The 13,445-nt window shown below is 42.4% G+C and overlaps 1 protein-coding gene across 5 annotated transcripts in view; it reads right to left on the bottom strand.

Moving 5' to 3' along the window:
• si:ch211-171b20.3 (uncharacterized) overlaps positions 1-13,445 on the bottom strand; it is a 307,602-nt gene that overhangs the window by 268,814 nt on the left and 25,343 nt on the right. For all 5 annotated transcript variants that reach the window (XM_068032044.1, XM_068032045.1, XM_068032046.1 and 2 more), the window contains exon 2: positions 8,316-8,414. In XM_068032044.1, coding sequence (XP_067888145.1) covers positions 8,316-8,414 — 99 coding nt within the window. The remainder of the gene's footprint in view (positions 1-8,315; positions 8,415-13,445) is intronic.

The raw sequence follows: 13,445 nt of genomic DNA on the forward strand, positions 1-13,445 counted from the left end.
ATACTCTGTTCTATTGTGTAGCTACTGTTAGGGGCCTATAAACTACTCCCACTAGTGACTTCTTACCTTTGCTATTTCTTATTGCTACCCAAACTGATTCTACATCTTGATCTTCCAAACTAAGGTCATCTCTCACTGCTGTACTAAAATTATCCTTAATTAACAGAGCTACCCCACCACCATTTTCCAGCTTTCTGCCCTTCCAAAATGTCAAATACTCTTGAACATTTAAATCCCAGCCTTGGTCACTTTGCAACCATGTCTCTGAAATGGTTCTCAGGTCACACATATTTATTTCTAATTGTGCTATCAATTCATCCATTTTGTTATGAATGCTGCACGTTCAGATACATGTTGACTCTGCCCAATCCTACCATTATTTTCTAAGTGTCCAGTTATCACATTCTTTATAATAGATTCCAGCATTTTCCCTACTACTGCTGTCAGGCTAACAGGTCTGTAATTCCCCATTTTCTCTCTCCCTCCTTTCTTAAATAGTGGGTTACATTTGCTAACTTCCAATCTGCAGGAACTGTTCCAAAATCCATAACATTTTGGAAGATGACCACCCTTGCATCTAATATCTCTACAGCCACCTCTTTCAACATTCTGGAATGTAGATCATCAGGTCCAGGTGATTTACCACCTTTCAGTCCCATTAATTTCTTCAGTACTACTTTTTTACCAATACAAATTTCTTTCAGTTCTACATTCTCTAGTCTCTTGGTTCTCTAGTATTTCTGGGAGGTTTTTTAGTTTCTCTGCCATTTCCTTATTCCCCATTATAAATTCTCCTGTCTCTGCCTGTAATGGACCCACATTTGTTTTTGCTAATCTTTTCCTTTTTACATAACTATAGAAGCTTTTACAGTCCATTTTTACTCGCTAGTTTACTTTCATATTCTATTTTCCCTTTCTTCATCAGTTCCTTGGTCCTCCTTTGCTGAATTCTAAAATGTCCCCAATCCTCAGGCTTACTACTTTTTTGGCAACTTTTGTAAGCCTCTTCCTTTGATTTAATACAATCTTTCCCCCCTCCTTGATGTAGTGCAGTGTCCAAAGCTCATTAACTCTGAGCCGAAGTTCATCGAGCTGCAGCCACTTACTGCTCTGTGTGAATACCAAAAAGATCCCAGTTTCCAGAGCTTTATTATCTTTACACTCTAACCTGTCAACTCAGTTTCAATCTAGCTGAAATAAAAACAGTAAATTTTGGAAATACTCAGCAGGTCACAGTCAGCATCTGTTGAGGAAGAAAGAATGTCAACATTTCAGGTCGACAACCTTTCAGCAGTTCTGCAGAACTGTTACAATTACATCCTGGAAACAGTAAAGCTCTGAAGGGTTCCAATCCACATCTACCAATGTTAACATTTTTACATGGGCCTTGTGCTCTTTTAAAAACGATGTAAACATATGCTATGGGAATTCCAATGTAAAACTGTCCAAATGTACCAGTCACTATTCCTTCTAATGCTATCAGGTTGTGCATTAATAGGATTTCCAATGAAAAATGGCCTACCATAGCTCCTGTGGAATCATAGAAAGGTACAGCACAGCAGGAGACTGTTTAGAGCTGTATTATTTTTTCCCTACCACATTAGTTTTTTTTTCCAATGAATTTTCTTTTAAAAATATTTATTTCTTGCATGGGCAACGTAGACTCCCTGGTACCTCCCAAAAAAGTTCTTCTTTATGTTACTCTTGACAAGGAGTGTGAGCAGGCTCATCAACCAGAAGGAAATCACATCAGAGCCTGATGCTGTCCATACACACTTGCTTACAGAGGGGTTTCTGGATAATATTCAGTTGTAAGGGATTCTGGCTGATTACTCCTTCCCAATCCAAGAACACAAAGTCCAACTGTAGCCATTCCCTCCCCCCCTTTATTACTACATCAGTTGAGATCAGCTAATACAACACAGATTAAGTTTTGCAGGTGGAATTTACTTGGTTTGTATGGCTCAGTTACTCACTGTTTGCTGAGTTATCAAGTGTGCCTGGCACAGTAATTTTGTGCATTAATGTAACTGCATGTGCTAAATAGACATACATTTCCTTTTTATTCAATGTTATCAATATCTATTTTAGCAATAAATGTATTAAAATGCTGATTTATTATATTTACCAAGTATTGCCTGCCTCCACCACAGCCACAGGAAAATTGGAATCTGGCCTCACCTTTAGATGACTCAAGAAAGCTTTGAATAGCAACATGAAAGCACAACTTGGAGAAGGTCTGCTTTCCAAGAGTTATGACCTTCCAATCAATCTCCTCTCCCAATGGCACCTGCTCCAATGGCATGCCAGCGTGCATCTAGTCATTACCACACTGCAACATTCCCCTGCATATTGTTCATGGATCAGATGGTCACCCTCCAACAGGCTTTATGTCCACAATGGAGATAATGACAGCTTGAGTTTGGCACAATTTATTGCAGAGCTTCCAGTTATTATAGGACACTGGTAAATCCATGTTACAAACGAGGGATCTTCCAATTACATGGCAGCACAGAATGGATGACATGGATCATGTCCTTTGGGTAATATCTTGATCAGATCTTGGTTCCTGTTGTCTAAGGATTTGAGGGTCCTTGCGTTTTACATCAGCCTTTTCTGAGGTTTAGGAATGTATAAGCAGAGCAGGATAAGGGTGTCTCCTCTGCATTCATTGGAGGACTCTGTTCTTCTACTACTACTAGCACTTATATAGCACCTTTAACACAATAAAAAGTCAAAGGTGCTTTACAGAAGTGTTATGGAACAACATTTGATAGAGCTGCATAAGGAGATATTCGGCCAGATGACCAAAGCTCGATCAAAGAGATAGATTTTAAAGAGGGAAAGAGAGAAAGGGAGGCAGAGAGATATAGGGAGAGAATTCAAGAGCTTAGGGCCTAGGCCAGGGATCTGCAACCTGCGACTCCAGAGCCGCATACGGTTCCTTAACATCTCATTTGCAGCTCCCAACCTTTTCTAGCTGGATCGCTTTAACATGAAAAAAGCCTAAAAAACTTAAGTCAAGAAAAGTAAGAGCAGTGTTTTTATTGTGGTGATAAAATGGTAATAAATATGCTGCACTTTATGATTTCAAATGATTATTTTAACGTAAAATATCATCATCATGCTCGAAATAAACTTGTTTGAGTGGTATAGCTGCACCATGGTTATAGATAATGCCTTTGGTTCGAGGAATAGGTTTTATGGTTGCGAACATTATTGTTTCTAATATAGTGGAGATGAATGTGCAATGAAAAGCTTTTTTTTTAAACCATGAGAATCAATTGCCAAAAAATTGTCTTAATTCTACAGATCTTTGATTATAGTATGTTTTAAAGATTACTGACAAAATTATAGTTAAAAAAGTAAAAACAAACGCAATAATTCAGGGTTAGGTCTATTTTAGTTTTGATTTTTTTCTATTGATACATAACTTCAATACATGTTGTTTATTTATTATATATGTAAATTATGCATACAACCAAATGCATTTGGCAGTTTGCCAAGTATTTGGTGAGAAATGCCGAACTTTTGGCATGCAGCTCCCAATAGTTTTTATTTTTTGGCAAATTTCTTTTAAAAAGGCTCTTCAGGTAAGAAAATTTGCTGACCCCTGGCCTAGCCAGCTGAAGCCATAGCTACCAACGATGGAATGATTAAAATCAACAATGCTCAAGAAGACAGATTGGCAAAGCCCACAGATCCAGGGGGTTATAGGGCAGAAGGAGATTGCAAAATTAGGGTGGGGCGAGGCCATGGACTGATTTGAAAGCAAGGATGAGAGATATTGCTTGACTGAGACTCAGTGTAAATCAGTGAGTATAGGGGAGATGGGTGAGTGAGACTTAGTGCATGTTAGGACACAGGCAGCAGAATTTTGAATGGCCTCAAATTTGCAGTGAGTAGGACGTGGGAGACAGGCCAGGAGTGCGTTGGAACAATCAAAACTAGAAGTAACAAGGCACAGATCAGCGTTCCAGCAAATGAGCTGAGGAAAGATCGAAGTCAGGCAATGTTCAGGAGATGGAATTAGGTGGTCTTAGTGATGGTGGGGATGTGTGGTAGGAAGCTCACCTCAGGGTCAAATATAACACCAAGGTTGCAAGCAGTCTGGTTCAGCAGTTGCCAGGGGGAGAGATGGAGTCAGTGACGAAGGAACAGAATTTGTGGTGAGGACCGAAGATGATGCTGTTTAATTGGAAGAAATTTCTGCTCATTCAATATTGGATGTCAGACAAGTTAGAAACAGAGGAGGGGTCAAGAGAGGTGGAGGAGACATAGAGCTGATTACTGTCAGTGTACACATGGACATTGACGCCATGATTTTTGATGATGTCATGGAGGAGCAGCATGCAACTGAGAGAGGGGGCACAGATAGATCCTTGGGGCACAACAGAGGTAATGGCATGTGAGGGAGAAGAGTAGCCATTGCAGGTGATTCTCTGGCTATGACAGGATAGATACAAATGAAACTAGGCCAGTGCAGTCCCACCCAGCAGATGGCGGTGTGAAGGCAGTGAAGCAGAATCTTGTGGTCAGCTGTCAAAGAACTGTATTTGATAATGTCAGCTAACAGAGGACCCAGGAAGGGAAGTTTCGTAGGAATAGGGTGTAGAGAGCAAGAGGTGGGTCTCATGGACAAGATGAGCTCAGAGAGGATATGAGGGGAGATAGGAGAGAAACTAAAGAAAGGTGCAAAATCAGGGTTAGGGCAAGGGAGAACCTTAGAGGAAGTGAGGTCAGGTAAGTTAGGGAAAGGGAGGGAAGCAGCAGAGGCAGCTAATCGGATAGTCTCAGTATCTTTGTAACAAAAAAAGTGCATGAGCTCATTACATTTATTGTTCGAAGTGAGGGTGGAGGAGGCAGAGAAAAAGCTTAGTGATGTGAAGGGAAGCCGGGTGTTATCTTTGCCTTCCTGGATTATTTTTGAATGGTGAGCAGTTTTATTTTCACTATCACTTTGTTGATGATTGAGAGTAGACTGATGGTTGGTAATTGGCTGGTTTGGATTTGTTCTGTTTTTATGGACAAGACAGAACTGGGCAATTTTCCAGTTTGTCAGGTAGATAGCAGTGTTGTAGCTGTACTGGAGCAGCTCGTTCTGGACCTCTTCAGCACCATAGCTAGGATGTTATTGTCAGGACCCAGAGGCCTACGCTGTATTCAGTGTGCTCAGCCGTTTCTTGATATCACATGGAGTGAATTGAATTGGCTGAAGTCTGGCCTCTGTGATGCTGAGGATCTCGAGGAGTCAGAGATGGATCATCCACTCAGCCCTTCCAGCTAAAGATGGTTGCAAACACTCAGCCTTGTCTTTTGCACTCAAGTACTGGGCTCTGCCATTATTGAGGATGGGTATGTTCATGGAGCCTCCTCCTTGTGTTATTTGCTTAACTGTCCACCACCATTCATGACTGGATGTGGCAGGACTGCAGAGCTTTGATCAGATCCATTGGTTGTGGGATTGTTTAGTTCGGTCTATAGCATGCTACTTCCGCTGTTTAGCATGCGTGCAGTCCTGTGTTGCAGCTTCGCTATTGTTAGATATGCCTGGTGCTATTCCTGGCATGCTCCTCTGCATTCCTCATTGAACCAATGTTGATCCCTGGTTTGATGGAAATGGTACAGTGAGGGATATGTTGGACCATGGGGTTACAGGTTGTGGTGGAATACAGTTCTGCTGCTGCTGGTAGCCTACAGTGCCTCATGGATGCCCAGTTTTGATCTGCCAGATCTGTTCTGAACCTATCCCATTTAACACTGTGGTGGTGCCACACAGTATGATGGGAGGGTATCCTCAATGTGAAGATGGGACTTCATCTCCACAAGTATTGCACAGAGGTCACTCCCACCAATACTGTGGTGGATAGTTGCACCTGTGGCTGGTAGATTGGTGAGAATGAGGTCAAGTAGGTTTTTCCCCTGGTGTTGGTTCTCTCACCATTTGCCACAGCACTGACAGCTATGTCCTTCAGGGTTCATCCAGCTCAGTCAGTAATGGTGCTACTGAGCCAGTCTTGGTGATGGACATCAAAGTCCCCACCCACGGTACATTCTATGACCTTGCTACCCTCAATGCTTCTTTCAAGTGGTATTCAACATGGAAGAGTACTGAATCATCAGCTGAGCGAGGGTGGTAGGTGATAATCAGCAGAGATTTTCTTTGCCTATGTTTGATCTGATACCATAGGAATTTGTGATGTTCGGAATCAATGTTGAGGACTCCCAGGGCCACTCCCTCCCAATTGTGTATCATTTGCTACGATATCTGGTGAGTCTGTTCTACTGGTGGGACAAGACATACCCAAGGATGGTGATGGTGGAAGACTTTTAAAAAATATATATTTTACACTGGACTTCTGAAACTTTGCAGAAGTATATATTTTCCCTCTTTGAATAAATGAAACTGTTGGGTGATCACATTCTCAAAGTACTTTTCTTCAATATCTCAGGTCATATATTCAACTTTTATTTTGCCACCCATTTCAGGTCATTAATTCATCTCCTACAATCCTGTAGCACTTGTGCAATTTTGGAAACATTTATTCACTTTGTTAGCATACAGTCAAAATAAACTCCTTTCAAAACTGCCTTGGGAGAAAACCAAATATTTAGATACTATCTTCTGTTGTACAAAGTACTAAGAGGAATTAGGATACAGGCAATCAGGAACAAACTTATCTTTATTAGAGAGAAGGCAAACATAATAATTATATATTGTGAAATTATTAGATACAGTAACAGCAAGTCTCTTGTCACCCTGTCCATTGTGGACTCATTCTAGGAAACAGCAAATGTTCTACTATATACACACACAAGTATAAAACACAGTTATGGTGTTCAGCTGCTAACCTGGCCTGTACAGTTTGGGCCACTGCTCCAACTAGGTGAATCCAAACAAATTAAAACGTAGCTATTTACAAACTGCTGAGGACAATCAAAGGACAGTTGTAATTGCTTGTAAATTTCATGTTGCAGATCAATTACCAACTTTCATTCACTTTTTTTTTTAAAAAGGCAATCGTTTTGCATTTGTAATTAAGGATAGCATCTGTGGTGCTTGGGAGTTTTGCCCCTCCCTCACCAAACGATAGGCAGCAGAGGGTTGGGTGGGGATTAAATCAGCAAATATGTGAAAACTGACTCCAACCAATCGCAAACACATCTACTTGCATTTTAAATGTGGTGGATTTGGGGCATCTAAGTAATTTGCTCTGGAGAGGAGGGTCCATGATTATAATTATAACGAGGCTTCTTTCTTCAGACTTTGGCAGCCATTTGAATTTGAAAACACTGCAGGCTGGATTTCCCAGAGCTCTGGAAACCCTGCAGCTAAAGGGAGGCAAGAGCAGCTGAAACCAGCAGGTAAGTGCTTTTTAAAGAGCACTGCTTGTGGACCACTTGGAGCAGGAGTGCTCACCCTGCCCCCTGAAGCAAATCCTCTGCTGTGAACAGCCACTCGCCCCAACATCACCCCCTACTGCCCCCCCCCCACCATAACCAAGCCCACAATCTCTCCTGATCACTTCCTTTTACCCCTCCTATCATCCCCCCCAACCCACCCCCGATGGCTGGTTCGATATCCCCCCACCAAGTCTTTGGCGGACCCCCTTCCACTTGATTTCTGGCCAGATACCAACCCCCACAATCTTTGCTGATCCGATAGCCCTCACCATCCTGGCAATCTTTGCTGCTCCGACTCATCCCACCTCTCTTTCAACAAGTGATATTTCCTGGTTGCTGGAGACTGTCCCCACTGCGGTATTCTATCACGGGTTTTCCTGCCTGCCAGATGACAAACATCTCAATCTGCCCAGCTGCTGGGTGGGAAACGAAGTAAAAAGAAAACTGATAACAAGGCCCTGCTACTTAATTTGGCACGGCCTCCACATTCCCAGTATTTCCAGCCTCCCCTCCCTGCAACCATTAGCCTCCATTCCCTCCCCATAAATAATCGGGGCTCTGGTGTGTGACTGACATTTACTAAACACAAATATATCTCTTAGTGGTAAATTAGTGCTCCTTTATCATGGCAAGAACATGAGTGTAAACTTTTTGCTTGTGCATTTCCAGCATGAAGAATCTCCCACTGGCAACACATATTGGAAAATCACATGGAGCAGCCCAGGACTGTCTATTAAAATGAATAGACAGGAAATCACGGGCTGCACGCTTCCAAAATAGCGAAGCTTGTATGAGAAGCACACAAGTGAAAGATATATCCTATTAAAGCATTTAAAATAATATATAGTTCTGTATTCTCTTAAGGATAGAATGTGCATGTTCTGTATTCTTGAAAATCTGAATTCACTTACAGATCAGGTTGCAGTTGAGAATCTTGGATTTGTTTGATTGACAGGTCATAAAATAAGTTGGAGATAGTATGGAATTGGTGTATTCTTGGAAAGAGGAAGCTGAAACACACAGTATTTTAAGATTAATTTGCATAAGAAGTTTGCATTGCAGGAGATAGAAAGTGCAATTATCCTATTTGCAAGAATCATTGTTTTTTTAAAAATTAAACATTCCTGCGTTTACACCTAACTGTGTACCATTCAATTATTTTTAGTTTGTTTGCACCTACTTGTCCATGGTCTGCCAATGCTCTTGAAAAAGTAGATAGGAATCAGATTCAAGCGAGAAGAATGCCCCCATCAGGTCTGGTAAAATAACATTGCTAAACAAATTATCCCATGTTAGAATAAAAATTGCCTATGTGCCTTAGGCGGCACAGTGGTGCAGTGGTTAGCACCGCAGCCTCACAGCTCCAGCGACCCGGGTTCAGTTCTGGGTACTGCCTGTGTGGAGATTGCAAGTACTCCCTGTGACCGCATGGGTTTCCACCGGGTGCTTTGGTTTCCTCCCACCGCCAAAGACTTGCAGGTTGATAGGTAAATTGGCCATTGTAAATTGCCCCTAGTGTAGGTAGTTGGTAGGGAAAATGGGATTAATGTAGGAGGGGATGTGGTAGGGAATATGGGATTAATGTAGGATTAGTATAAATGGGTGGTTGACGGTCAGCACAGACTCAGTGGAAAATGCCATCCTGATTTGGAAATTATATTGCCATTTCTTCACCATCCCTGGGCTAAAATACTGAAACTCCTGTAAGAAATGGCAACCTAATGGCTTTATAAAATCTTGAGAAATTAACTGAATGCTTATAGAAATAGGTCTCTCTCCCTCTTTGGTTAAAAGTCTCCAGCAGACCATTTATGCTGACAAGAACTAAGGTCATTATCGGACCAAGGGCATAGCTTAGGAACAGACCTTTGTGTAAGCAAAGCTAGGCCTGATGACAAGTTACAGGAAGTAGTCCTGACCTGCATTTCTAAACAAACTGTCTGGGAGAAGGCAACAAGATGTCCATACAAGAGACAATTTCATGGGACAAGAGGTAGGTTGGAAGGGATCTGCCTTGAGTACCTATTCCCTGGTAATTGGGCAATTGAATGGGTAAAAATAGTCACACAAATGATTGATGGGGGAGGGGGTATCCACTGGCTTCTAAAATAGGGTATATAAACAGGCAGCTGCAGAGGAAAGGTTAGACAGGTGAAGGTTCCCCAAGGTGGATCTATGCTAGCTTCGGCTTAATACCTTCAGCCAGCTCGAGAGACAGGAGGAAAAAAATTACCATGAGTTAGATATCAAACTACTCCCCTTATCTGTCCGTTCATTTGATCTGGGACCAGTAAACTGTCCTCACCTGTTACAGGTCCTATATCTACTTATTCTGATTTTGCATTATATTTGAACTGTCGTTTTTCAATAAACGGCTTGTAACTCCGACTCTTTTGAGTCATCTGTGACCCCTGATCAAATCTTACGCTTCCTCTCTAACAGCAATGTGGGATTACCTCCATCGCACGGACTGCAGTGGTTCAAGAAGATGACTCAACACCACCTTCTCAAGAGCAAATAAGGTTGGCCCTGCCAACAATGCCCACATCCCATAAATGAATAAAAAATTTCCACAAACATGCTACAGGAAGTGCATGCTGGCATGTACTTCATACAAACCTTTTAACATACCCTTGGATTTTAGAAATAGAATACAAGAGTAAAGAGGTAACGATGGTGGTTAGGTTCCAGGTAAAGCATACTGTGTATTTTTGAGCAGCTAATTATAGAAAATAAAATGTTAAAACTATAGAGAGCATACAATGTAAATTCACCAAAATGAAGCCAAAAGTGAGAAACAATAGTTATGTTGTAAGATTTATAATATCAAGTTATCTCTACTGGAGCACAGGCTATCAAAAGATTTTTAATATTATGAAGGGTTTTTATTTCCTTTGGTTGGAGAGTCAGTGACAAGGGGTCATGAATTGAAAATGGCCACTTAAAAGCAAAGAAAGAGGTTAGGAGAAATTCTTTAGTGTTGGGAGTATGGAATGCTTTGCCACAGATTGTAGATGAAGCAAAGACCATTGCACCTTCAAGGAGAAAATGGATACACATTTGAATTACAGAGCCCGGAGATAAAGATCAGGAACCTGATGGAGTTCAGGAGCGAAGCAGCAGAGTGGCCGGAGTCCAGAGGGAGCAAGGTAAACAAAAAATCTAAAGTGACTTCAGCACAAGGGAAGGTGCTAATTGTTGAGAAGCTGGTGATGTTTTTTTCTCCAAGACTTCAGTTTATTTCTGTTAAGTGTTGATATGAGTTACATAAATAAAGGCATGGCAGGACACCTCAGTCGCTCGAATGCACATCCTGTACCATGTGGGAACTCCAAGACACTTTCCAAGTCCTGGACAGCCAAAGGTGCAGGGAGTATCATCAGCAGAAAGAGATCAAGCTGTGGATTTTGGAGCTTGAGTAGCAGCTGGTGGCACTGCAGTGCATTTGTGAGGCTGAGAGCTATGTGAATCAACGTTCCCTCTAAGCTGTGCAGATGCACGACCATGCTCGAATGTATCGCACAGGAAACAAACAGGTCATATACAAGCAAATAGCATGGCAAGCTAAAAGGGACCATGAAGTACATCAAGCAGGCCACACACAACAAACATAAATTAGAGGGTATACTGACCTGGATAGCATGTTTCAGGATGTGGTCACTTCGCAGCTTAAGAGAGTGGAGGCAGAGAGGGACAGGGTGACCACCAGACAGGCAGGTGGTGTATGAGTCCCAAGTGAATTTCACTCTCTAAACAGTATTCAGTTCTGAGGAGCAGGAGGAAGATTGGGAAAGCAATAGTGATAGGGGATTCAATAGTTAGAGGAAGACACAGGTGTTTTAGCGCCTTGGATGCGATTCCATGATGGTATGTTGGCTCCCTGGTGCCAGAGTTCAGATGTCATTGAAAGGCTACAAAACATTTCAAGGGAGTGTGGCTGAACAGCCAGAGTTGGTGGACCATTATCACTACCAATGACATAGGTAGAAAAAGGGATGACAGATTTTTAGGGAGCTAGGAGAGATTAACAAACAGGATCTCAAAAGGTTGTAATCTCCAGATTGGCCCCACTGCCACACGTGAGTGAACACAGAAGTAGGAGAATAAAGCAGACGAATGTGTGACTGGAGAGATGGTGCAGGAGGGAGGGCTTTGGATTCCTGGGGTATTGGAACCAGTTCTAGCTGAGCTGGGACCTCTACAGGCCATACAAGTTGCACCTCAACAGAGCTGGAACCAATGCCTTCACAGGGAAGTTCACTAGTGCTGTGGGGAAGGGTTTAAATTGGCAGGCGGATTGGGGAGGCAGACAAAACTAGAGTTTAAAAAGTACAATATTCAGTGGGATCTATCTAAGGGAGAATACAAGAAGGTCCAAGATAGGTTTGCAGTGCATGTATGCAAACATACAAAATGTGGTAAATAAGTTTGTTGAACTGGAGGCATAAATAGCTATGTAGGAATATGAGGTTGTGGCACTATCAGAGAACTGGTTCAAAAAGAACAAGATTGGGTCGTAAATATTCCTCATTAGAAGGTGTTTAGGAAAGATATGGAAGGAAGGAGAGTAGGTGAGTGGCAGTATTGATTATTACAATGCTGGAGAGAGGGAATGTCCTAGGATGAGGGGGTTGGTGTTTTGTGGGGTGTGGAGAGGGGTGGGGGGAGGATGCTTAAGTACAGAATCTATTTGGTTACAGTTAAGAAACAATACATGTGCTATTAGAATGCTGGGTGCATTCTAGAGGCCACCACCTAGTGAGAAGGATATTGAGGAGCAAATTGCAAGGAAATTACAGAGATGTGCAAGAACCATAAGGGTAGCGATAATGGGGGACATCAATTATCTTAATATAGACCGGGATAGTAAAAGCGTAAAGGGCAGAGAGGGCAAAGAATTTCCAAAGCATGCTCAGGAGAACTTTCTTGAATGCCCAACGAGGAAGGAGGCATTGCTGGATCTGGTTCATCAGAATGAAGTGGGTCAAGTAGATCAAGTGTCAGAAGGGGAACATTAAGGGAACAGAGATCATCTAATATCAATAGAAAACGACTAGGAGCAATCTAGACTATGAATACTTGCAAAAGATAAGATAATCAGAGGGTTAGATAGGGTGGATAGTGAGAGTCTTTTTCCTCGGATGGTGATGGCAAACACGAGGGGACATAGCTTTAAGTTGAGGGGTGATAGATATAGGACAGATGTCAGAGGTAGTTTCTTTACTCAGAGAGTAGTAGGGGCGTGGAACGCCCTGCCTGCAACAGTAGTAGACTCGCCAACTTTAAGGGCATTTAAGTGGTCATTGGATAGACATATGGATGAAAATGGAATAGTGTAGGTCAGGTGGTTTCACAGGTCGGCGCAACATCGAGGGCCGAAGGGCCTGTACTGCGCTGTAATGTTCTAATTCTAATAAGGCTGAAGCATTTGCATCCATCTTCAGCCAGAAGTGCCAAGTGAATGATCCATCTCAGCCTCCTACTGTGGTCCCCAGCAACATAGATGCCAGTCTTCAGCCAATTCAACTCACTCCACATCATAACAAGAAATGGCTGAAGGCACTGGATACTCCAAAAGCTATGGGCCTTGATAACATTCTGGCAATAGTACTGAAGACTTGTGCTCTAGAACTAACCGTGCCACTAGTCAAGCTGTTCCAGTACAGCTACAACACTGGCATCTACTCGGCAATGTGGAATATTGCCCAGGTGTGTCCTGTGCACAAAAAGCAGGACAAATCCAACCCAGCCAATAACCACCCTATCAGGCTACTCCCAATCATCAGCACAGTAATGGAAGGGGTCGTTGACAGTGCCATCAAGCAGCACTTGCTCAGCAATAACCTGCTCATTGATGCTCAGTTTGGGTTCTGCCAGGGCCACTCAGGTCCTGACCTCATTACAGCCTTGGTTCAAACATGGCCAAAAGAACTAAACTCCAGAGGTGAGGGGAGAGTGACTGCCATTGATATCAAGGCAGCATTTGACCAAGCATGGCATCAAGGAGCCCAAGCAAAAACTGGAGTTAACAGGAATTGGGG

The sequence above is a fragment of the Heterodontus francisci genome, chromosome 5 (genome assembly GCF_036365525.1).
Source record: "Heterodontus francisci isolate sHetFra1 chromosome 5, sHetFra1.hap1, whole genome shotgun sequence".
Lineage (NCBI taxonomy): Eukaryota > Metazoa > Chordata > Chondrichthyes > Heterodontiformes > Heterodontidae > Heterodontus > Heterodontus francisci.